General features: G+C 37.8%; 1 protein-coding gene across 10 annotated transcripts; it reads right to left on the reverse strand.

The window, feature by feature from the left end:
* On the reverse strand, positions 1-27,483 carry SOCS6 (suppressor of cytokine signaling 6). Of its 10 annotated transcripts, XM_053948215.1 has the most exons (5): positions 26,669-26,729; positions 25,217-25,296; positions 14,860-14,935; positions 6,297-6,413; positions 1-5,306 (listed from the first exon to the last, which is right to left on the reverse strand). In XM_053948215.1, exon 5 carries the CDS (start codon positions 5,179-5,181, stop codon positions 3,577-3,579), a length of 1,605 nt encoding a protein of 534 aa, XP_053804190.1. In that variant the 5' UTR covers positions 5,182-5,306; positions 6,297-6,413; positions 14,860-14,935; positions 25,217-25,296; positions 26,669-26,729; the 3' UTR covers positions 1-3,576. The 10 variants fall into 10 exon arrangements, with proteins under 10 accessions (XP_053804190.1, XP_053804199.1, XP_053804216.1 ...); XM_053948224.1 differs by lacking the exons at positions 25,217-25,296; positions 26,669-26,729 and adding an exon at positions 27,395-27,448; XM_053948241.1 differs by lacking the exons at positions 14,860-14,935; positions 25,217-25,296 and adding an exon at positions 6,076-6,196 and having other exon boundaries at positions 26,669-26,754.

The following is a 27,483-nucleotide window of genomic DNA, read 5'->3' on the forward strand; positions in this document are numbered from 1 at the left end:
TGAAAACAAAAAGTTTAATTAATAATTGCATTTCTGATCCTTCTGACAGAATTACATTTTGATAAAAGATGGCATTCACTATGTCAACAGCAGGATAAGTGCTATATCCTTCAAACAGATCAAAGAATACATATCACTTTCAGTTGTTTCTAACACTGGCTTACAAAACAAAACAAAACTTAAAAAAAAAAACAGAGGAAATTGTGCAAATTTATTATTTCCAAATACAAGGTGTTGTTTTATTCTTCAAATTGGTAAAGCAAAGTTATCAGCAATGTCAATAATTTTAGACACTAAAAGGAGTTTTATTTTAAAGGTTCATTTTCAAAACTACTTTTCCTCAATTGCATAAAAAGCACACCTTTTGAACCCTTAAACTGTTGTGCTGAATAAACAGCCATATTTCTACTCTATAAGGGCCATAGTCTGTTAGCTTTTGTTCCTAGTGTATTTACTTCCAAAGGTCCCCAAAATATCCTCCATCATCTTTCTTTTATTTGTCAAGGACACTTTGTTCCTTTAATTTTTACAAAGCAAAAGTTAACACAAATTTCGTGGTTATGCTGAGTGCTTCTAAATTGACTTATAACTAAATGCTAATATGTTTCTTTTATATTAATCTTTATAATAAGAAATTTTAAGTATCTTTAATATTTTCAAAGTATTTTTTCTAAGTTCATTCTCCTGGCTGGCCAGACACCTCAGTATGAAAAAGTACTGTGAGGTTCTGATTAAAGAAACCTGTAAAAATAAGTATCTGTGTCCACTTACTACCAATTTAAACTATTTGGAGCTTAGTAGAAATATCACCACCAGTTTCTATTCGGAAGCAAAGTGCTCTATGGTTCTTACATCCTAGACCTCAACCACTTTTATGTGTTCCTTTTGTGTTAGCTTTATGGCAGGGGAAATGACAAAGTTAACTTGACCTGATTAAGTTCACAAATGAACAACACAGCAAGGAAGGCAATTCAAAAACTGGATAGCTGCTTTAAAACAGTTTTTTTTTTTTTTTTTTTTTTTTTAAAGCATCATTTATGAGTGAACAACTGAAATTTATAAAGGTATGGGCAAGAATTTTAGCATGTGTGTTCTTGCACGTTTTTCAATTCCACAATGAGACCAGGATATTATAGCTTCAAATATTTAGGTTTCAATGCAATGACTGCTAAATTAATGCATGTGGCATAGTATAAACATATGTTTAATGTATTCAATAGTGGTATTAAATAGCAATGAAAATATTTTATATACTATAATCTTTCAAAGATTCTGTAGAATGCATAGGCCCTCTAGTATGGGGAAAGAATTTTTAAAGTGAAGAAAATGCCAGAGGTTTTCTTCTAAAAGTATGCATCTGAAATCCATAAAAATGATTTTCTTTTTCCTCTCCACAGACAGAATCAGAACACTGTACCATACAATAGGTTATTGTGCCTTTTTGAATAAAGTTAGTGATCCTGATTCAGGGGAGGGGGAATGGGACATGACTGGGTAGGGGGAGAAGTCAGTAGAGAAAAAAAAAGAAAACAGAATCCTCCCTTTCATACATATATCTCCATGGCAGAGCCAACAAATCACATGTATAGACTGCTCTAGATTATTTTTCTTTTTTAAGTTTAAAACTTTATCAGACTAAAGAGGAAATCCTTATTCTCCCTCCCTTAAAAACAAAGGCAGTCTTTATCTACCTTTGATTTTCTTTTTTTTTATTTTTTAGTTAAACATTATGGTCAAAAAATAAATTAAAAAAATATAAATTTTGTCTATCAATTCAGGCAACCCAAGATGTAGTGCTACTGCACCACCTTGCAGCAATACTGTATTCACTTCTAAAGACTCATTTTAGGGGACAGAAATACTAGATTATATAAGAAGAAGAAAATTACCGAAACAAGAAAGATGTATCAAAGATGGATTGTTTTCCTAAGGTGATCTTTACTCATTAGCCACTTCTACCAGAGATGGGGAATATGACATTTTGAAACACAAAACAGGGGGGCAGAGGCATGCAAAGCAAGGCCTCTCAGCAAGACAGAGGTAGGCCTCCCTCCCAAGCCAGCTATAAACCCTTTAGCAAGTAACTCATAAAAGTGATAAAAACATGGGAGAAAAGAAAACCAAACTAAAATAAAACAGGAAAATGCCATGGATTAACCTTGCATGATGAAAATATTACAGTGTAGAACCTGTACTCCCCACTGAAAGTCTTTTTTTCCCTACAGAAGGTTAGAATAACTGTAAGCTTTCCAAATGCCAGAATCTTTGACAGATATCATAAATACTTACTTAATTGATTCAGTGTTTCATATGTCAAAACATATTCTGCGGTCACTGTATATCCAAACATATCTTCCCAATAATTTTAAAGGCTAGGAGAATAGCATTTTAGAGATGCATTTAAACATCTTCCATATAAAATGTTATCAGTCCTGTTCCTTCCTCCTCAAAGGATATAGAAAAAGGGGGACAATGATCCAAAAGACATTAGTGTATTACTGTACTTTCTGAAGTGAAAGAAAAAGGTAGAAAAATGGAAATGATAAAATTTCAAGTAGCTTGAACATAAATATAGTAGAAATCATCCTATTAGAACTTCTATCCCATCCCCAAAATGGCTTATAAATTTATGTTCCCATGATAACAATTCCTAGAGTCTTCCCACAATCCAGGAAACTTCCTTCCCTTACTCTGCAAGAGTAGGCAGGAGGGAAAAGGAAAGAGCGGACCTGGTAGATGTTAATTTATTAACTGATGGCATGATTATAAAAGGTAATATTTTACAAGACCCCAATACCACAATTTTCTTTTAGGTACTATACATTGACTTTCACAGACTGTTTTTTAAAGGCCATTTTTAGAGGACAAAACACTGAGACAAGAAGAAGGTTGAACCAACCTTCTCAAACACAAGAGTGTATAGACAGTACAAGGCTTAGGAGGAAGGCTTTTGTTTTCCCAAAGATATGCCACAGAACCATGTTCTTATCACACAGTTCTGTCTATACATTGGGGCATATCTCTACAGAAATGTCTAATTACGACACTAGGAAACAGTTTTTAACTTAGATGTAAAATCAGTAATTTAGAATACCAATATGTTATTTATCCATGATCATTTTTTTCCAGAGGTTGTTTTAAAGGAAAAAAAAAAATCCATTCAACAAGTTTAATTTGACTTTTACTTATCGTTGAATACACATGAAATGTGCTTTCAATGCATAAAAATCACAGTGGATAGCAGCAAAGGACTTGGGGGAAATTAAGGAGAATTTGATCATTCACATTGTGATTAATCTGCACATTGATGAAAGATAGCTATTTCACACTTCTAAAAATAAACTTGAGATCATTCTTTCCAACAAAACAAAACAAGAAAAAAAAGCCTCCCAAAATACACAAAACCCCCCAAAACAAACATAAATCCAAATGCATTACTTTTCTTTTACAGACAAAAATGAAACATTTTTATGGCAGCAAAAGATTTTGATAATAATGAAAGTCTGTAAACTGTAATTCAATCTCTTTTTGTTGTTGTTGTTCCCAAAGTGCAAGATGCAAGATTCCCGTAAGCTTTCAGTAGTGCTTTTCCTGTAAATAATCCTTCATTTTGTTTGGCAAAGGCAGTTTTTGAATCAGGTCTATTCTGGTGTACTGACGTATTACAAAACGACACAGGTACTGTAAAGAGCGCACCTGCATAAACCGGGACACTGGATTTGTCAGTCTCACTGGGTAAGTTGCAGATCCTGGCAGCCGGGATCTCGAATAGCAGAAAGCTCCATTTTCAGAGTCCCTGATTGAATGTTCAATTAAATCAACTATAGATGTATGTCCCTCCACATCTGGCTGTTCATAAAAACTAAACCTACCATTTGAGTGTTCAATTCTAGTGTGAAGAGTTTTTCCATGGGAACGAAAACTCAAACTTAAAAGATAACGATCATCAGAACTATCTCGAACGAGAAACGAGCCATCAGGCACATTAGCTAATTTTCCCTCTGCCTCCCAGCGTGTAATGGGGCCCCAGTACCATCCTTGTTTTGCAAGTTTTTTCAGTTCTTCTGTGAGGCTTGTCACAACCATAGGACCACTGTTCTGTACAGAGTCATAAACTCTTCCAACTCCTGGGGCAGTGTTAGGATCAAAATTCAAATGGCAGCGCATACTTTCAGCCACATGGGCATCTGTGCCATTTAATCCATTGAAGTTCCTTTGGATTTGATTATTCTGCATTGGAGGTAGCAAAGGTGAGAGTGGAGGGACATCGCTATGATTAACTCTTGGGCTTTGCAACATGACTCCTGTGGTACCAATCAACAAACCATTCACTGACTGGTCCACAAAGATATCCGGTGCAACGACTACGTCCTGATCCACTTGGCTCTCATCTTCGTGGAAAGCATTTCCCCCCACTTGAGAAGAAACAGTCGAAACTTCCATGGGTGAGGAACTATCCAGACAGTAACTACGTGATCCTTCCAAAGGATACATTCCCTCATCTAAAGGCACAGTATACTGAATGTAGTCCTGAGGCATTAATCCAATAACTACAGGCACATGTTCATCAATATGAAGATGCAAGTCCCCATTCTGAGATTCCGTATTTTTTAATGCATTGGTTTGTTCCTGGAACACATTTTCTGACTGCAAGTCATGGAAGTCCTTTCGAACACCATTCAGTGCTGGGCTTGGATTAGAAGAATGGACCAAGGCCTTGACTTTCACTTCCATTTTGATGCAAGTCTCTTCTGAATTTGTAGGTCGAAGTGGCCACGGAGTTGGGCTGTAATGGTGATTACGGAGGGAAGTGGATCTCAGAGGTCTTTGAGCTCGCACATCTTTGAAGGTTATTGGAGCAGATGAGGAAGAAAATGTGTCATCATCTGCAGAGCTTACAGATGGTGTGCTGCCTTTGCCTTTCTGTTTTTGTTTTGCTGAAAGCCTCCTTTTTAACGTACCCATTAAACTTTCACTTTTTGATCTATTTTTGCCTCCTTTTTCATCTTCACTATTGACTTCACAGCTAGCCAAATCTTTACCATAGCAGCTGCCAAACAAGGAGTCATCTTTTCCAAATTCACTTAATGAAGGCTGCTGAACCACTACAAAGTCACTTTCATCTTTACTTTTATTTAAGTTAAAGGACTTGCGAATTGTTTTGAGACTAATTTTCTTCATTATGACAAGTTACCAAATCTGGCTGATCAGCAGTGCTTGTGGTGATATAGCCCTAACACACGAAGAGCAGTTTCTGCTTCATTTATGTGTTCTATCCAGCCTCATTTAACTTCAAGAGCCATTTCCTGCAAAGAAATAAAAAACAATTACATTCACAAAAGAATTATTTCAAAAATTATCTATAAGGGTTTTCCCCATCTCCAAGCAAAACGGAAATTTCAGTACTTTAACAATGAGTATCACATAAAAGTAAAAGTAGGGAGCTGACTTCGAAACAATCAGGCTCAAAAAATGAAACTCCTACATTGGCCTTGGAGATTTCCACAACTTCATTCTGCTTTAAGCATGGTAATTTTTGAAACATCCACACACCTTTTAATACACTCACAGGCATATATATTTAATGCATTTATATATAATTTTCAAACACGTAAATACTCCTCTCTTTCCAAAGGCTCCTAAAAAATCCCCACACAAGTAACTACAGAAGATAAAACTACAGAAAACATTCTAATCAACAAAATTCCTACATGCAGGTTAAACTGTGATTGTTCCTAAAAACATGGTCTTATGTTTATATATCCTTTCTCTACACAAGAAAGTTGAATAATATTTAGAAGGTAACATATTTATAGGAAAACTAAGTGTAGTGAAAATACAGATTTTCCTTAACAGCAAAGTAACATATATTTACAGCAAGTCCTCTCCTGAACTCCTGTGAAAGAAAGGATTTCCAATCTATTTTAGCCACAGAAAACCAAGTCACAGGCTCTTACTGCCTAAAATTATTACAACTTTTCTTTCTCCAGTATTTCTGCCAAGACCTAGTGGACACAGCTGCTCAAGTTCCAGACAACTGCTCCCACCTGGCATCTTGCAGAATCAGGTACTCACAAATTTGATCTTTCAGATTGGTTTTTTTCTTGATTGAGGTTCGACTGTGTTTTGGGGGGGCTTTGGATGGGCATGGTTTGTTTCATTTTAATTTTAGCTAGACCTTCCAAAATAAACAGCTCTGCAAAGAGAAGGACAATGCATGGGAAAGAGAAGAGAGGGAAGTTGCTACTTGCACAGAAGTAGGTGCTACAATTAGTAGTAAATGTTATTCCACGTACCTCCAAATACGTGTGATGTTAGCAGCACAACCTGTAGCAGCAAGCCTGGCTCCAGGCTAAGCATGGCAAGCTGAAGGAGTCTAAGAATCTTTCAAGAAATCTTCCAACCTTGGTGGACTGAGGGGAAAGTAAAATAACCCTTATATATGCACTTCCCACTTCTCTCCCAGAGTATCACAATATAAGCAAACCAAGAAAAACAGTGCAACAGACTGAATAAAGTTTTATCAACTAAACAATACTGTTTTCTTAAGTAAGCGTTCAAAAACTGCATAAAAGCATGGAAGGACAATGATTACTATAACCAAAAAGCAGTCCACTCCCTCTTACTATTGCCCAGCCTAACTTCTGTGGTCCTCAAGTACACAAAAGCTAAGGATCATATCTAAAGCAAGCTAAAAGGTAATGTGAAATATCTACGGATTCTTAACTTCATAACACGTTGAAAAATTTTAAGTAAAACCCTGCTGCTGGAGGGATGGACACTGCTCCATAAAAAGCAGAAGTAGTAAAGACTGACTTACTTGGATTGTACCCTAGTCCTATCTGCATCAACCGACTTCAAAGACTGGTTCTGTGTCCTTGTCACAACCTCTGATATTTCCCAAGTCCATCTTTAGAGCACTTTCAGATTTTTCTATTTCATTTTCTTAATTACTAAACTAAATAACACTTTCCTTTCTTTCATGGGGATAAACTAAAAGGTTTTTCCAGTCTCTAAACTGATTCACTTTCTACCAGGAAAGAACAAACATGACCAAAACACTTCCTAGACAAAAGCCTAAGAATCAATTACTTGCTATAAATGAATATTAAGACTTAAAAAACCAGAACTAGCATTTTATGATATGTTCACTAGTTTTTTTCCACTTTTAACATGATACCTGTTGTATCAGGAGTCATGAAATCCTAAAACACCATCCTCCAGTTACACAATGTGAACACAATCCTCAGTATGAATTTTCAAAGGTTAAAACACTATGTTTACTTTCCTACAAGTGCAGATAAAGGGAGACTTACGTATCAATTAAAAGGAGACTCAAAATGTCATTGACTTTCTAATCCTAAACCATTTGGATTTTACCACCTTTCCAATTTGCAGAACTTTTTGTCATATGTAACTAAATTAACCTAAAAAATAAGTGAAAATTACAACTTCAGGATTGCATGCTTCTCCTAAACAATGTCAGCGTATTGATTCATTTGATAAAATTAACTCTGCTTTTGTGTATGGAGTACCACAAGCCTGGGAACTATCACATTAGCTCCACCTGCGAAATCCACAGTGTTCTCCAACTGCTTCTGACATCCACAAGCTGGTATTATTTCCACTTTTCCAGAAATGTTCCCCCCTCCTTGCGGAAAGTACTGTCTGCAGCACTCTCATCACTCTTATGTCCAGTACCAGGACTCAAGGAAACAGCATGAAGCTGAATCAGGGGATATTTAGGTTGGATACCAGGAAAAGGTTTTTCACATTGAGCTGGGTACTGGAACAGGCTCTCCAAAGAAGTGGTCAGAGCACAAAGCCTGACAGAGTTCAAGAAGTGTCTGGACAATGCTCTTAAGCACATGATGTGATTCTTGGGGTGTCCTGCACAGAGCCAGGAGCTGGACTCAATTACCTTGATGGTTCCCTTCCAAGTCAGTATATTCTGGATTCTATAAAATGGTTAGTTTATTAATCATATTCTCGCAAAAATTCACATCAAGATATAAGAAAGGTTTGAAAATCAACTGTAAAGCACATAAACAACATGCATCTATCCAGAAGCCCAGTTCATTCATGCATGAGAAGACGATAAAAATCTAGCGACAGTCCAGGTCGAAGCTCTTCAAAGTAAACCAAACACACTCATATCATGAGAGCAAGTCTCTGAACAAGTAATCCATATGAGACCCACCCTATAATACCTCCTATACATATTTTATCCAGGACAGGAGAAAACAAATACAGCCTGAATTCAAATACCCAAATTGATCCCAATACTCCTCTTTCTTTGCACATACTTAAAGAGTACCAGCTAATTCTGCATTGCATATCAATATGTTTAGAAATGCTGTATAAACAGCTCTCAATATACGATACACTTATATGCTTGCAAGTATAGAATTCGTTGCAGTCTTCATCTAACAGAGCTGGAGCAGAAGAGGCCAGGCTTACACCCATTCCTGGAATACATTAAAATGAATTATGCAACTTCTTCACAACCCTCAGCACAGCAACAGCTTTGCTAGTATTTTGCACGAATTACGGTGTGACTGAAGTCTCCCATTGATATGCTCTTCCAGTGCCATCTGCTGTACAGTGAACTAGACAGCCTAATAAGAGACAACTCTAGAAATTCTTCTGGCAAATATTTGCAACTATAAACAGATTTGAATTCTACCAATGTATTCCCAAAGACTGGTGACTATATGTGCAGAAACACAGTCAGTCTGGAACACACAGACTGAAAATGAGATTAATCAAATCCAGAAAGATAATGAGATCTTAATGTACAGAATAATGTGGATGAATGAAATTCAAACTTACGAACTTTCATCACAAATTCTGCATCTCAGAACCTTTAATATTATGCAAGTTAACAAAATACAGGCCAGGTCTCTGGACAAAAACTACCAGACTACTACCCAGCAAAAACCATATCCTCTTTTGCACATAAAAATATGTGCAATGAAATGCAAAAAATATGTGTAACGAAAACTGAATTTGCACACATCACTTGGAGGAAGAGTAACATTTATCAATCACATACAAATGTGAAATTACTAGTGAAGATAATTAGAGCTAAAAGTTCACTTTACCAGCTGCTTCTTGAAAACCTGAAAAGCAGGCCATGCAATGGTAATTATTATTACCATTATTAATTATTATGGTGGCCAGCACTGATGTATGAAAAATTATGTAAGTTTTAAATATATATCAGTTTCTGCAAAGCCAGTTTGAATATTCCAACATTTCAGAGTAGTTTCAGTTTGATGGTACAAAATGATTTCAGTAGATTGGAATCACGTAACTATCTCGAAGCAGTGTTTGCAAAAGTAAATCAACAAAAAAGATTGATTACACTGTCTTTATTAATGTCTGATCTTTTTCACACTTTTATGCTAGGCATACTCATTTGCCAAGACAAATACTATAAACAATGCTGCTGAAATGCACTACAGTAGAAACAAACCAGGAATAACTTTAAGGAGTTAGGATAGAAAACACCATACTGGAAACATACAGCAAAATACAACTCATGTTTGAACAAAGAATTGTCCTTAAAAATTTAAATGAAAAAATCATCACAAAAATTACTTCAAATTACTAGTAAATGCTACTTCAGATAACTTTTTTAAAATAAATGTTAATCTGCTTATTTATTTCCATAAAGTTGAGCATCAAACTCAATTTTTTTTAAACTCACATCATCCTGCATCATTCCTGAAAAGTCTGTCTTTCACTTAGAAATATATAATCTTCATTCTTATACTGGATCATCATAAGACTTACATCATTTACAATTTCAATTTATCATATTTTAACAAAATTATTTATATTAGGAAAATAACTAAAAATATCTCAAAAGTGAAAAGTTTCTGCATTCCTGGGCATGACAAGCATTAGGTTCTCATTACTGTCGAGATAATGAAGCTTATTCTAATCTGCAGAAGTAGAAGGTCCCATTCCCCTGCTTTCCTCAAATTCTCACTGAAATATATTCATGCATTCTTTGGAAGACCATGTCAAAAACAGCATCTTAAGGTAATGCAGATTTCAAGACCTGCATTTTGGAAGTTCCTAAGTGTCTACATTTTCTCCAAAGTTACTAAATCTATTAATATGAATTATTAAGAAGTTGCTCTCCGTACCCATTCCCATCAACTTTAATTCAATACTGAAGTCAGTATCACTGGAAGTTTTTCTTCAAACCAGTATACAAAATACTGACTCGAGGTATTTCCTGCTATGTACTTAGGGTCCCAGGCTATATGAGCACAAAAACTACACACAAAATACTCATTAAGTAAAGAGAGATTCAGTATCTACTTCAAACACCATCTGTTTCTAAAAGTACACACACATTACAAGGCAACTTTTGGCTTTTTCTCTATACATGCCACAAGCACACTGAAGATGGTGAGGTTTTTCCCTTCACTGATCTTCAAGTAAATTCCTACATTATACTCCTTTTCAGTAAGAAGAGCCTTTAAATGAAGTAATCTAAATTCCATTGCATACTCTTATACCTTGAAAACAACAAAAAAAGGTAAATTGTTTTAGTAGTGGCTTCCTTGCTAATGGATGAACACTCCCCTAATATGATCACAAATTTTATAAAAGTCCTTCTGACTTGCACACCTGCTTTTCTAGTGAGCTTAAGGCTCAGATGTACAACTTCATATAAAATTGGAACAAGGAAAAAACAGATGAAAAGCTCATCTGACAGTATAGTACACTTACAACATATCAAGAGTACTTAAAGCCTCCTGTTTTTAAGCTAACTAATCAAAGACCTGAACCATGAGTTATTCACCAGAAAATTTAGATTTCTACCCTCAATGATTGGAGCAGCTGAGGAAAGTATGGTGAAACTCTCTACAGGGCAATACAATTGAACAGGTTTTATACGGATTACAATTTAAAACAAACTAACCAACCAACAGTAAGTCATGTCATTTAGTCATATCATCTCTCCTATTTTTTTTCCCCTCTTTTTACAAAACTTAAAACAGTCCATGGGCACTACCATTCCAACACAGGATACAGTAACCCTAGTCACTACCAACCTTTAGCAGAGAATAACCAAGGTACACCTTTGGTAATACATAGAAAAGTGGGGTAAATTAATAATTTAGTTTTTTAATTAAAAACTTGACACAGTAGAATTTTTCTTTAGCACTTCTGATTAGGGGAATTAAAAGTATGCAAAACCAGGAACACAGCCACTGGAAAGGTCCAAATACCTTGAATGCTTTTCCCTAGCCTGCTGTTGAAAAAGAATGCCCTTTAACATTTAGATTTCCTTTTTTTTAATTTTTTCTTTTTTTTTTTTTGTTTTGTTTTGGGTTTTTTTTTTGTTTTTTTTTTTTCTTTGAACACTATTTCATCCATGAGTGCTTGCAGTAAGTCCTATTCTTTCCCATATTTGGTTGCAGAATGGAATATTTCTATCTGATTGGTGATTTTCCTCTGGGGAATAACTTAAGGGTGTTAAATGGCATCTCTATTATGGTTCGTATGTGTATATACAGACTTGTAACTATAATAATTTCATCACTACAATAGCCAAACCCAGTTACTAATATTAACAGTCCTCAGCCAAGGTTACATCTGTTACCCAAGGATGGCCGGCTGGGATCCCTATCTGCTCCTGAGCTACCATGGGCACACTAATGTGAGGGTGTTAAACTGAAGTTGGCACCAGTTGGTATTGGCTCAAGAACACACACAACATGATACCAGAGCTGTTGTTGGAGGATGAAACTCCAGGGAAGCTGGGTGGATGACAGCCAGTAACCACTTGAGCCATTCCTGCTAGATCTCTAACAAACAGAATCAACACCCGAACAGGGAAACGCAGACTGTACTTTTCATACATTTACTAAAAGACACACACAAGTACCACCTTCTTCTAAGCAAACATATGATAATAAAGCATACTGCTAACATATTGTTTCAAGCATGTGGAAAAATTACCAGAAAAATGAAACTACAATTTGGCTCTAAGACCCTGATCAACAGCAAGGGAAAAAGGAGCAAACAAAAATAACCCAGCAGTTCTGTGTATGCCAAGGCACTGAAAAAGAGAAAAGAACATTTTTGACGAATCAAATGGGAGAAGTCACTAAAGAAACCTGATGTGTTCATGTGTTTCAATGCAGGAAATCCCATCCATTGACTGCAAATAAACCTTTGCTTTTAGTTTTCACATAGCTGTGCAGAAGCAGATGGAAAGTGAGAATAATGCTCAGTCAGGCTCTGTTTTCATTTCTTACTATTTTACAAGAGTGCAGCAGCCAGCCTTGCAGCAGACTGTCAGCAAAAATTAAGTAGGTTCATAAGCAAAGGTTAGACTTCCTGGGAGAAAATGCATGAGAATTCCTTTCTAACTAAGGGTCCATGCCTCACTCCATCCTGACAGAAGATTACACCAAGCTGTTTCCCCTCCATTTTAAGGTATGGGGTAGCCTCAGTTTGATAATGAGGATTTATGCTTATCCAAGATATTTATGCAATCCTCTTAAACCATATCACAGTTATGTTAGGAGTCTGAAAAGCTGTAAAACTACAATGCTCTACAAACCAGCATTTCATTTTACAATACAGACCAACATCACATTCTGTAAAAGGAATCAATTTTGAAACATTTTTGCTCTAAGATGGCAAGGAACAGATTCTGTGCCTACGTATTTGAGAACAACATAAGTGTTTGAAATTAATATCATGAAAATGAAAGGAAGAACAGAAAAAGCACAGTAAAAACAAAATAAAACTGCACTTCTGCACTTATTTTCATTGAGAAGTATGCATAAATGTCTAAATGCTGGAATGTGTGTTGAAAAGAATATAATATATGTAATTGTATGGATGCAGGTACTAAAACCCTGCAGTTTGGTTTCTGAATCCTCAGTTATGCATTTCGAAACATAATTTTAGAAATGCTATCCATCCATTCAAAGCATATGCCAGAAAGACAGAAATAATAAAGCAGACCATTCTCTCAAAGTGGTTTTTTTTGTGGTCAGCAACAATCTGACCACTCTTCATGTTAGTGACAAAATAATATAATTGTGAGAAACACTTTTCCAGCCCTTCCCAAAAAAGGAAAGAAAACACTCAGCAGACATGCAACAGCTGAATAGTACCACTTCACGTTGACTTATATTGATTTTTGTTTCACTTTCAAAGTTCAGGCTGGTGTTTCTACAGCAAGCAAAGAAACACTGTGTACAGCTTCCAAAGCATGAACCAAGACAGCTGAAAAGGGCCTGTTGCAAAAAAAAAAAAAATTGACAAGGAGACATTAAACAGGTACCATGAATGATCTTTTCCTACTGTGCTATCAGAACAGACATTCAACTTCTCAGGCCAAAAATCTGTCACCAGTGAACCTCACTGTACAAGGGGCACATACCAAATGGGCAATACAGAAATACACCACTCAGTTAACACTTAATGTTACATTACATGTTTGTTTCCTTCTTCCAGGGGAAAAAAAATCACTAGGAAAAAAAAAAAAGGAAGATGTGAGGAGAAAGAAGAAAATACAGGAAAAGTAATAGAAAGAGAAACCTCATACCTATATGGTATCATTACAGAGATGATCATTCTGGGAAATACTGAAAAACACCTGGAGGACAACTCAGTCATTGGTCACAGCCAGAACATTGTGTCGTGAGAGGAAAGTCCTGCTTGTGAAACCTAATTTCCCTTTATGACAAGGTAACCCACCTAGGTGATCAAAGGAAGCAAACTGAAGTTGTCTTTTTGGATTTCAGTACTTTTTTGTACTGTCTGTCACAGGATCCATCTGGACAAAACGTCCAGCGCACAGCTGGATAAACACAGATTGGGACTGGTGAGCAACTGGCTCACAGGTCAGGCACAAAGGGATATAGTGAATAGGGTGACATCAGACGGGCGACCTCTCACTAGTGGGGCTCTGCAGGGCTCCATCCTCAACCCCATGCTTCTTTCAACATCTTTATAAATGACTTGGACACAGAATTGGAAGAGATACTCAGCAAGTGTGCAGATGACACAAAACTGGGAGGAGCACAGAGGTCCTGCAGAGAGACCTTGACAAGTTAGAGGGCTGGGCAATCACAAACCATACAAGTTTAATAAGGGCAAGCGCCCGATTCTGCACCTGGGATGGGGCAACTCTGCATGTACAGACAGACTGGGGAATGAGATGCTAGAAAGCAGTGCCACAGAAAGGGACCTGGGGGTCCTGAGTCAGCAGTGCCCTGGCAGCCAGGAGAGCCAAGCGTGTCCTGGGGGACATCAGGCACAGCATCACCAACCAGGCAAGGGAGGGAATTGTCCTGCTCTGCTCTGCACTGGGAGCAGCCTCACTCCACCTCCCTTCCAACTCAGAATATTCTGTGATTCACATTTCTGTTGAAAATTATAAGGGTTTGTACAGCATCACTACATATGTAACTATACTACAAATTTTTAAATATTGCCATTCTCCCTAAATTACGAGTTGCTGATTTGTTATAGTCATCTTTTTTTGCTTCTGCCTGTCCCAGTCACCTGATATGAAAATAAAGACAGATGAAGCAGTTTTAAATTACTATAGCACCAAGGAACCATGACTGATAATTCTGATTTTTTTAAGGTGCAATGTAGGATACTCTCTTCTTCAGGAGCAAAAATGAGAAAACAACATATCAGGAAAGCTATGAAGTCACACGCACAAGGGAAAAAATAAACCCAAAACAAACAAACCCCAAAACAAAGTTAAACCTACCTCACTTGCCACACAATCTAGCCAACAGGTGGCTTCATAGCCCACGTTTGTAAAACAAGTATCTTCACCAGTAAGTGAAGATTTCCACTTACATTTGTCATTTATGCTTATCTGATGGACAACCAGGACTGTATGCAATTGGCCTTTATTCCTACAAATAACATCCACCTGGTAAAGATATTTAAAAAAAAAAAAAAGCATGTCAAAACCACAGTAATTAAATTCTTCAAGCAATAATTCAAATTTAGTTATCTAATGTATTCCAGCAGGAACAAAAGAAACGTTGTTAAACTCTAAAAGATAAATATATTTTACAGCGATCTGTCTACCAAATACACGAGCTGAAACAAGGGCACCTGAAACAAGTTTTCAAGATAGCAACTGGCTTTATCATTCACTACAGAGAAAAAGAGGATTCCATTTTTCTGTCATATACAGTACAGTCATGTTCTGCAGCTGGAGAACATGTAATTGCAGGAAGACTCATTTTCCGATTTTTCAGCTCTTCTAGAAGGTCTGAACAACCAGCAATACGCTGCAGCCTTACACTGTCTTGTACCATTCTGCCTTGGATTTCATGACTGAGGCTGACTCCAAATTAACCTCCCCAGTACAGTTTTTCATTGAGACTGAATGACCCTTTGAACTTGTAGACCAGGTAGAATCTTCAATGTTTTTACTTCTATCACTCCCACCTGCTTCCATCAGGTCATTTTTTTATAAGAATAAAAGCCTTCTTTCCTTAGAAGATAACACTATCCTCTCAATTCAAGCTAAGATGCAGCAATTCTTTATGAGACAGTTAACCCCCTACATAAATGGAAGGATTAAATGAACTCATTTATAGTCTGAAGGGAAAATACACAGTGCCTTGATTAAAGAGAAATAAAAGTGGAAAGATCTTCCACAACATCTGTAGAGTTCACAAATGCAGAGAAATCTCCAAGCATGCTGAGGAGGAAGCAGTTAATAAGCACAATCCCCAGAATCACAGGGAAAAAAAGGACTGACCTCTGTTTTGGGACTTCCCTCACTAAATTATCAGAGAAATACAATGTATTTGCTACCCAGATGGCACAAAGGTCCCACCACTCCCCTCCAGACCACATAAAAATCTTTACTGTCAATACTACATACTCCTTGCCTTGTATCAAGGCATTTGGTTGCCATACAACTCAGATTTAATAAGTTTTCAACCTGCAGACTCCTACCTCTATGGCTTTCCTTTTTTATGCACATTAGATCAGTTCACATCTTTAAGCTTTAACAATGGGAAATTCTAACAGAATACAAATACCAACAACTGATATTACTCATGCATGTATTGTGAAAGAAAAGTATTTTTGTGAAATTATTATAGATTTAATTCATTTTTTTAAACTAAAGACAGCAATGTTTTTCCAAAGAAATAACCAACTGTGTTACTACAATGCATACATAATACATACATAATTTGAAAGTGTATGCATCCTTTCAGTAAAATTCATTGAAAGGAGAAATAGATATTCAGTGAACTATGAAAGACCTAGGATGAAGAGGCATTGCCTACATTTAAACAATAATTATATTTAGTCAATCAAGGTCATTCTAATCCCTGCAATAACAACAAATACATAAAATACTGCAATAGAGTGTCTCACATAGAGTAAGAGGCTTCTATTCAAGAAGCCAAGTTCCCTAATCACTTCTCAAAAGTTCAAGAAAAAAGAAGTTCAAGAGTTAAACTGACATTCAGAGACTATTGTTGGTTTTAGCATTACTTCCCATTAAAAGAAAACTCAACCATGCAAGGCTTCTGTGTGTGTATGCCCCGCAGCCCCTCGAGGGCTGCCCAACCAAGTTGTATCAAATAAGCAGATAGGCAGTGTCCCAGCTGAGAGAGCAGCCATAGCAAAAATTCATATATTCTTACATACACAGAAATCCAAGGGCATTTCTAAATACAATAAAAGCTTTCTTTGGAACTCAAAAGTATTTTGAAAACCAAGGAAAAAAGTGACTTGAAAGAACTCCATTTCTCAGAGAGATGATGTTCACAAAAACTGTTTCATTTTAACATAAAAATGTTTACCTCTGACCTTAAAGATACCATCCACATTCACTAGAAGTAAAAGTGTTTTGTTACTGTGACCTGTTTTTCAATTCTGATCAACTATTAAAAAGCAAAAGGAGATGCTTTTAAATATCACTACATTAAGAAAACAGTAGTACAAAATATTAAACTTTTAAAAAATGATCTCTAACTTCCACTGACAATTTTACTTTCTTGAAAATTTAAAACATTATCACTAAAATAATCAGTCATCTTCTCTCAGCAAGTAAAATCCTCTGTGTTTTTCCCCTTGAAAAGCATAGTAAGAAAAGTCATTTTATATCCTTTATCTGAACCATTTATATAAGAAACAGAGTAGACAATTTCATTAAGGTTCTAAGTTCAAGAACCCAGAAGTTGAGAAAAGCCAGAAGAGTTTCCTAACTCTAAGCCAGAAGAGTTTCTTTTTCTTCTTTCACATGTGGGACAAAAATGTTTACATTAATGCTGCCCTCTGACATCCTTTAAAATGTATAGTCCTATCATTTACTTACAGGACACCCAATAAACTCAAAATTCCAGACAGAATTATTGGCTTCATTAAGGACGTTTTTGCTGTATCTATGTCCAATATTTAAATGTTAGTGCACAGGCTCTATTGAACATTTCATGAGTCAGAACATAGAGAGCTTAATTTCAACTTTTTTTTAAATGGATTCATAAACTGAACAATATGCACCATCAGGCAAAACTGAGGTAATTTAATTCTGAAACCTAAATTTTGAATTCACATAATGTGGATTTATGGGGGAAAGGGGTAAGAGCTGCTGGGGTTTTGAGAAAACACCTACCCTACCTAAAGCTGAACTTTCCCTCACCTGTCTAAGATGGCAGCAAACAACTGCAGCGCCAGGAGTTGACTGCAACAGCAAATTGTCCTGTGCTCCAAGAGAGCACTTAAAGCTTGTGGTCCCTTTCAGGAGTTTGCTGACAATGGAGGAGTAAGTCAAACACACAAGCTTGTGTTTCATCATTTATTTGAGATAAACCAAATCTTTCAGTAAACTTTTTATCGCTGTCCTCTAGTCATGATTTAACTTCCTGACTTCCTTTAAAACTTTACAATTCAGCAGATATTTTACAAAGTCCTTTCAGTCCAGTTTTATTTATCAAAGCAGTAAGCAAATGAATAGCCCATGTTACAGTTCCAAGATGTATCAGATAGCAGGATGAGGAGCAGAGGATCCATCAGTGGTATGTAGCTAAAAATGTTAAAAAGATGCAGAAAAAAATAAAAGCAAACCACCAAAGTTACGGAGAATGGTAACAAAAAAAAAAAAAAAAACCAAAAAAAAAAACACCAAAAAAAAAAAAAAAAAAAAAAAAAAAAAAAAAACAAAAAAAAAAACAAAACCAAACAAAAAAAACCACAAATGCCCTTCTTCCCTAAAAAAAAAAAGAAAAGAAAAGAAAAAGCACAGCAAAACCCAAACACCTTTCAAGGTTAGTTCTAAACCATTAATTAAAGTGACTGAAGTACAACCCACAAAGAAAGCGAATTGAGACTAACAAATAGGCCAAGGCCCAGAGTATAAGTTTTGCATGATACAAGCTCTGACTTGGCTAAACTGGTGTCACTAGCATGGCACAAAGCATTCTCACAACCCCCACTCCATTCTGCTTGTAACAACAGATCTGACTGAGGTTGATGGCCTGCTTTCCAAAAATACAATTGAAAGCAAAGTACATTTTGGCAAACTGCAAAGGTCAGAACTGCAACTACTCTTACCTAAAATAAAGAAATCTGGCTTTTGTCCAAGTTAGGATTATTTTCTTTCAGTATCTAAGCAAAAGCAGTCCCTCTAAAAATCTACAGGAGCTCCATGTACTTAGGGCATACTACAACAATCAGGTTCCTTAAAACTTTCACAGACATGTGGACCTCTGTTGTTCTTGAAAATCCTTCACATACGGGCAACAGCTTAACCGAGGAAGTATCAGAATTTCAGAGATTTTTTTTTCTCTTAACTAAAAGCTCCTCAGTAGCCTTTAGTCTTATTTTTTGTATATAAAATACAAGTACTTAGTGTTGAAAGAACAGTATCAGTGGCTACCCTGTGGTTAACACCTTTATCTACATGTTTAATACTGTCTATCATCACACAGAATCACGCCACATAAAATTCAGTGGCAACCACTTCTTTTTATGGACATCATGAGAAGTGGAAGCATGATCATAGAATCCCTTTGGATCACATAAGGAGCTTGCACAAATGGAAATCAAACTACAAAGTCCAATTACCTGGGCAGTGGTCCTAGACACCATGAAAGGAGATTCTCACTTAATATATCCTACTGTGCAGTAACAGTTTCAGATGCAGGATGAACTGGGAGACACAGTCAGATGAACTTTTCTCTCCAGATTAGTTGCTTACTCCACCAGGATGAGAAAAAGCACACTACCTAGATCATTTTCAGCTCTGTTAATCTTCTTCAGAATGGCTTTAGAAGAAGGAATAGAAATCTTTTCACACTACAGGGCAGCCAAAAGGCTGGTGTTCAGGGTAGTCCTCATACAGAAAGGACAGGAGTGGAAAATTACTGTGGCTATCTTACATTCTGAATGAGGGCTCTACCTAACAAGCTGTTATATCCTGTATTTTTACATCACTGGGAAATACAGCCTGTACTGCTTGCAGTCTGTGAAACCTATACATGCAAATGACAAGGAAATTTTTAACTACATACCTTTGTATTTAATTTCATATTTCACTGCAGATACATTTTGCCCTTCATATAGATGACAGGCCCAATATCCACCTATCATCTATGGTCCTAAATAAATAAGTGACAACAATCCACTCACACACACTTGGGAATCCATTTTAAAGGCAAAGGAGCATTTAGTACATCAAGCATAAGGAACCTACTCTTACATAGTTGCACCTCAATTCTATTCTATAACACACATACTATTTAATGAGATACAGTTCGACTGAGATTGTCAAACAGTATCAGCTACAGAACGATCAGTCTTTCACGGCCAGGAAAAGAGATCCAAGCAGCGAAACAGAAAGTAAGGTTTATTTTACAGACAAGCCAGCACAACACATCAAACCAGAAGGCAGGGGGTGAAGGGGCAGAAACAGAACTTTCTTCTCCTTGTTTAAAGACTGGGGGGAACTTGAGTCAGGTGGTGCCCAAAGGGCAATCATCCTGACTACCTCTAATTAAGCAGTCTCTACTGGAACACACTCCAGTAACAGAATCTGTATCAGTCATGCACCATGTGCCCACTGATCCTCCATGCGTTTGGCCCAGCTGCCCCTCCAAGGCCTTAGGACCCACTGCAGAGAGTAATCCAAGCTCTGCATTTCAGAAAATGAGAATGCAAAACACAGCTTATTTAAAATATTTCCCTTCCCAATTTCCCTGGCAGGAGGCCCAATAAGAACAGAGTAAATGAATTATCTTCTTTATGGTTTAGAGTCTATCCACACATGGGAAATAGGAGACATGGCTGTGCTTAAAGTACTGTCAAATACACCAGGAAAACATACCTGACAAGAGAGTATAATCTACAGCTAATCTCACAAAATTACTTTAACACTTTGTTTCCCCTACAAAAGAAGGTGAAATATTAAATACATTTCTAAATTCACCCTTTTAAGTCCAAGGGTGCTTTTAAGAAGGCACATACCATAACAGTGCACAACTTCCACACTGACCAGAATAGGAACAGAGTTTTGACTGCACAGGCAAAGCTGTTTAGCCATCTTTTTCATAAAGTCCTGACTTGTCAGAGTAAAACCTTTTTACAGGACTAGACCAGTTCTGACAAAACTTATTCTATATGCAAAATTTCTCAATTTGGGTCAAAACGAGAGAAACTTAATTATTCATGATTAAGATCAGGAAATTCTTTTTTTCTCCTACACCTACACTCTCATCACCTGCAGACAGAAATGGCTCACTACGCCAACCAACAAATCTGATGGCAAATATATGAATGGTGGTTTTTAGACTGACACTGTTTTGCCCTGATGCACACTGGAAGATGGTTGGTTTGGGATTGTCTTTTTTTTTTTTTTTTTTTTTTTTTTTTTTTTAATAATATAGCCAGTAGCAGAAAATAATTTTACACTTAGCCCTAAACTATCTGATTTTGCTAATATTCTGTCCTAACCCAAAAAAGATTAATTAACTGTGAACAGACATTTAACTCAATGGGACTCCTCACTGTACACTGTATTCAGCTTGCACATGAAAAAATTGGGCCTTACACTGAGCAACTTCACATCAGTGTATAAATTGTTATAAACAGACAGGATCAAAGATAAAATTTTCACTGTCTGTATGACAAACTCAAAGCCCTTAAGATAGCTATCTCCAGAGCAAGGTCAAATTTCTGCAGAGCCAGGAGTATCGAAGCCTGGCTGCAAAAGCTAGCTAAGCTTCTAAGTTCAACCACGAATATAAGAGTCGTGTACATGCACACTGACTTTCTTTTCTCCCGTTCAGACATTAAATTTAAAGACACGCTATAAATAAAGTGAAGGAAAAAAAAAGTATTAGCCCAATTTAAAAAAAAATAACAATCAAGGGGATACATACTTTTCAATGCTGATACATAGAACTTAAGTTCTTATTTTTTTCCCCCTGTCAAACAACATTTAAAACACTGTAGATTCCAAAAGCATTTATTTTTGTAATACACAGGACATACGAGTCAGTACTGATATAACAACTTTTATTCACTGTCTTCTTCTGATCATCACTGGATTAGACAACAGCTCAGATAAGTGCTGTTGGGGAACAGAGACTTTTACCCTTGCAGTAAGGGACCACAGAATATTTATATTAAAAGTAAATATCTTCCCAAATAACTCTATTTTTTTCCACAAAATAATGCCAAAGGCTAATGGCTAGTATTTTATTACTTCTCAGCCTTACTTACTACTGACCAACAGCTCTTTTCCTTTCAAAAGCCAAAAAGAGGAAGAATGTCAGTCTTTCAGCATGCATTGATCAGCACTGGTTTTGCCTCTTTCCTTCTGGAGAGAGAACAGGGAGGGGAAGGAATAAAAAAAGCCACCAGGCACCTACCTTACATAGACTGAGACTTAAGCTCTTACACATAACTTAGTGACTCCTACCTCTGAATGCACAAACCAACTATTCTAGACTCAGTCTCCTCAGGCTGACCAAAATTCCAGCTTGGAAAACTCCTCCAGCACATGTTTCACCGAAACCAGTATCCCTGCACAAACAGCTTCTGTTAATGAATCTGGCAAGAATTCCTTACTCATTCAGTTCCCACCAGCTCCTGAAAGAACATCCATCTGAAAAGCTGCCTACCCTGTTTTTTAGAGTACAGCTTCCACACAGCTCATCCTAGAAGGCACACCTTCTGTAATCAAAAACCTTTGCCCTGCTGACACTTGTCTCTGTTTCTCTGTTTTATTAGAACTCCTAATCTGATACCTGATTACTAACCCAAAGGGATCCCAAGGGTATTAAAACCCATTACTGATGTCAAAACCAGTCAAAATTACAGCTTGTAACTGCCCAGTATCTCAGCACTTACTGAGGTAAAGCCAGGAGAGACAGAACTCCCTATATCAGGAGGAACAAAAAAAGAAGGCAAGCTTGACCACTGTATTGGAGACATCATGGGACCAAACATGCTTCAGAAACATTTGGAGTAGCCTACTATGTTCTCAACCTATTTGAGGAATGCAGACTGCTTTGGAGAAGGAAAAACAATCACCTACTCAAGACTCCTACAAGCTACTGTTTTAGCACATTTACCAGAAAATGTCAAGATTAATTAAGAATTAAACTACTCAAGAAAAAACAAGAGATCACACACTGTAAAACCAAGTCTGACTGGAATCTCATTTCCAACAATGTTTTCAAAAGTAGCACTCTAGGTACTGTTTTAAGCAATACAGAATATCCTTGAGGGAAAATTGCAGATTTAATAACTCTGGTAATCTAAAATTAGTCATTTTATCTGCTAGTTGTAGATAAAATGACTAATTCATTCACCACATGGACCCAAGACCATCAAAACCTAACACAACTGCTCTTACAGGTCAGTATCATGTATATCCAAGATAAATGACACAAGTACAGCTGCTGATTATACAGTGCACTTCTTAGTGCACTAAGAAGTAAAGAACAATACCATATATTGGTGTGATTTACTTAACAATATGCACAAGTTCATTTTCATGGTTTAAATTTTTAACTTCAGACCACTTAAACTCTCAAAAAAAATTACTAATATCTACTATCTCTACCTTCACTGCCAGAGAAAATGGCTCTCATCCAAAACTATTTTACAGCAGTTTACAGCAAGATTATTTGGTGTTTACAACAAAAACCCACACACTTTACAAACCTAAGATTTTTTAAAATTGCCAACCTATTGCACGTAGCAAATTACAAAAAGATTGTTACACAGAAGACAGAGCATGAGAGGCTATGTGCCCTATATATACACAAAAGGAAGCAACGTTAAGGGAGCAGCACCTGGACAGAAATGTTTATATAGAGCATTCTATCCTTGGCTTTACCGGCAAGAAAGATTTTTTCATATTCTTTCAATGGAGTTTAAAGTCAGAGGCAGAACAAGTCAGCCACTCTACTGACATCCACGCTAAACAAACATTTATGTTTAACTTGCATAGTTTTCTTGGTGATGCAGCAACCAAGAAAGAATTTTTTAGGTAACATGTGGCTTACATCCCTGTCATAAACAAGGCCAACTGAGTTCCTCAGAGTCCAAAGTGTTATGTGAATGGCTAAGGAGACAGAAAAGGACCAACGGTTTCCAAAGTATTTTATCTTAATATTTTCCAGGAAAAAAAATAATGAGAGATAACAGTTTAATTAATCTTTTAAAAATTAAAAATATGTAAAGGTAGGTTCTCAAATCCACATTACAGACTAATAAAGAGTAGCTAGATTTGTGAAGCCATACACCTCAAAGCCCTCTGAAATTATCTGGAGTTCCAGACACTTATTGTTCGCATGCCTGTACATGACAAAAGAAGACCACAAAAACTACCATTGTGTGTATCCAGAGCAACTATAACCAGAGCAACTTATATTTAAGTGAGCTTAAGGACTTGAAGAGCTGAATTTCTAATGCTTTGATCTGAAAAATGTAATTTTCATAATAAGTACACTAAGCCAGATTTTGCTTCACGTTGCCTTTTCAAATTCAGTATGTGTAGACTCCAGTAAAGTTTGTGCACCCTTTTTCCTAACCTTGATGTATCAGTCAACACTTCACACACAGTCAGCTTTCCATTTTCATCCAGGACAATAATTATAGGCCAGTTTGCTTTCAGTTTGGTTTTATTTACCAGGAGAGGCTGAAGCAGGCAATAGGTTTTTGTTTCAATAGTTTTTTTAATTCAGCTACAGGGGAAAAACCTTCTGCACCAAAAAACCCCAAAGCTATGAGTTTCTAAATGTTTTTTTCAAAAGTAATGTAACTATTTTTAACACAGAAATTTATTCAACTTGCATAGTACAGTTTTAATTCAGAAATAAATCTTTTTTAAAGGATATTTCCTTCTCTACTACTACAAATTTATTGGGAGGGACCAGGACAGAGGTGGCAAGAACTTAGGACCTTTGTTTTCTGAAAACTGATAAGTGTGCAACAAAACAGAATGCAAACAAATATTGGAATAAACATAAGGACAAGGAACACTACAGATGTAATTATTTCTCTTCTGAAAAATAAAAAACATAAAAAAGGGTAAACTCAAAGTTCTGTATTTGCTCTCAGTTTAATACTTTACAGTACAAAATATACAGCTACATGGCATAGGATATCTCTATTCTGTTTTTCATCCTATCCAATTTATATTCAAGCCATTTTAGCATCTGCATTACATTCCCTTTTTTGCTATTTGTATCTTATTTTCTTCCTTGGAGCATCAGAACTGCTTGAGCTACCTTCTCAAATTTGTTGCTAACACACATTAAAGCCCTATCAACAAAACACTGAGGCACACACCAGCTGAGAACAGTCTCCTTCCTATCTATTTTATGTTATTGCATTGTACTACCCAAACACTATCAAACTAGTGCTGTGTAGGCCCAAGAGAGCCATAAAGAAAGAGGAAAAAAAGGCACTTAAACTAGGGATTACCCTGGACTATGGCCCCAGTTTTGCCAACAATAGCATAGCAAGTATGTAGTGAACTCAGGGCAGCCCTACCAAATGAAGTCCTGCAACTCTTCATGTTCAACTTACTGTAAGACTATAAAAAAATTCCTAAGAAAGAGCAGAAATAATTAACTTGCTATGTATGAACAGCTTTTTGTTAGGAGCTCACTCTCTCACTCCACCAATTCACTCTGCCAAGGAGAGTCAGAAGTCATAATCTACTCACAGAACAATAAGAACCAGCGACCATTTCTTCAAACCATCCCTCTCCAAGAGTAACCCAAGGTTACCGACCAACTTCACAATCTAGGATCAAAGAAGTTAATAGCCTATTATAAATTAATACACAACTGTTTTTTGGATTTCCGTACATCAAGGTTTTATGAAGCTTAGAATTATCCACCAAGTCTCCTGAATCTATGCAAACACTGTGATGCTGAAATACATGCAGTGCATTAAAGTGATGCTCATGAAACCCCTGGAAACAACACAGAGCTTCTCCCTAAATACTCCATACCTTTGCAGCTAATCCAGGAAGTTAGCTAATACGGGTATGTCTGCATAACAATACACTGTTATCACTTATACTTTTAAGTATTAAAGCTTAATTTCACTTAATTTTATCTTGAAAAAAATCTATTTAAGTCTCAACTTGGGATATAGGGAATACATCCCTGATTAAGTATACAAGAGGTGAACCTGGTTTCAAATAAAAGCTCAGTTCCAAACACAGTGCAATGCCACAAACCCAAGAAATATCCAATAGGAAGTGAAAACTCCCATCAAGTACTGTTTAACACATCAAAAAAACTATGCATTTTGAAAAAGCTGAAATTGTCTTAAGTTATACATAAAACTGAGTTGTGACTACTATCTTATTGCAGAAGACTCAAAAAATACCTACACATTCTCTACCTGTTTAGTCTTCCAGCCAAGCTAAGTAATTTATTTCATAATCGCACCAAAGCTTCCCTATTTTCTGCAATCCAAAGACGTATCTATTAGCAAAAACAAAAACTAGAAACAGAACCAGTTCTATTTTATTCCACCCATAGAAGAAATTCAGATGCATTATTCCTCAAGTACTTGTGCAAACAGCAACTCTCCAAGACAGGAGGCCTGCAGCAGGCATTTTTTAACTACAGGTGTATTGAGAGGATGGACATGGCATAAACATTCCTGGCCTGTAGGAAAGAGTGGTTGGGACCTCACAGTGAAAGGGCACAAGAATTTTTTAAGGGGAAGTCAGTTTCCCTGACTAAAGCATATTCTACAACCAACTTCTTTAATGCAGTGACCTACTCCACACAAAAAAACCCCACTGTGTTCCAAACCAAGATGATTTCGAAAACATAGGAAGACAAAAATAAAGAGGACAGAAAGACGCAGCCAAAGTACCCTCACATCACAGAAGAATCATCCTCTGCATTTCTCAAAACCCCGTTGTTTTGCAAAGGCCTTTTTCATAAGCAAACGGGTTGGCATGGGCTAGTTGTTTTCTGAGAGAAGTGGCATTATTACAGAAAGAGAGTGCAAAAAGCAGCTCGAAGAACAATGAAAGCGAATAAACTTTGCTTATCTGGTAATGCTTTTGTTGAAGTCAAGTTCTTAAGTGCTGCCTGTCATAAAAAGGAGCCTCTCTCGCTCGCCCCTTCGGGAGCTCTTGGCGCACCCTCACCTCGCAACAGCCCGGGGCTCCTCCACCGCACAAATCCCGACACCGGCTGCCCAAATCGCCACCTCCGGACACCCGCCTTGCCGGAGACGGGGACACACAAGCCTCAGCTGAAGGCGGGTTTCACGGCGGGGTAAAGGAAAATAGCCCAATTCCGCCGCCCCCCACAATGGCACCAGTAGGTGCGGGGTGCATTCGGGCAGCGGCCCGGGGTAGGAGCACGGGAGCCCGGCGGGCCCCGCTGCCGCGACTGGCGGGGACGAGAGGCTGGCCTGGACCCCTCCTGTCACTGCAGGGGCTGGGCAGCGCCTCGCCGGCCCGGGCCCGGCACTGCTTCTCTCCCGCCCGCCCAGCCGTCTCGCAGGCCGCGCCGCGGCCCCGGTGCCTCCGCAGGGCCTGGCACCGCCGCGGGCTCGGGGAGCCCAGCAAACAAAGGGAGCGGAGGCCGGGGCCGCGGCCCGGGAAGAGGGCGGCGGAAAGTGGCGAACCGCACCGGCGCGATCCACCGGCTCCCCCTCCGCGCACCAGCTCTCCGCGCCCAGCGTTGAAGGGAGGGGGGAGCCGGGCCGCGGTGCGCCCGTTGCCCCGGGGACGCTCACCCAGCGGAGGCCGCGGTGTCCCGCTCCCGGCGCGGGCCTCTTCCCGGGGACCTCAGCGGTGCGGCCCGGCCTGCGCCGGCTCCCGGGCTCGGCGGGGAGCAACCTCCGGGGGTGGCGGAGCGGCACTCACCGAGGAGGAGGAGAAGGAGGAGCTGGCTCTGCTGTTGCTTTCGCGGGGCCCGGCCCGGCTTCGGCTCTGGCTCCCTCCCTCGCCGTGCC

Source organism: Vidua chalybeata, chromosome 1 (assembly GCF_026979565.1).
Source record: "Vidua chalybeata isolate OUT-0048 chromosome 1, bVidCha1 merged haplotype, whole genome shotgun sequence".
Lineage (NCBI taxonomy): Eukaryota > Metazoa > Chordata > Aves > Passeriformes > Viduidae > Vidua > Vidua chalybeata.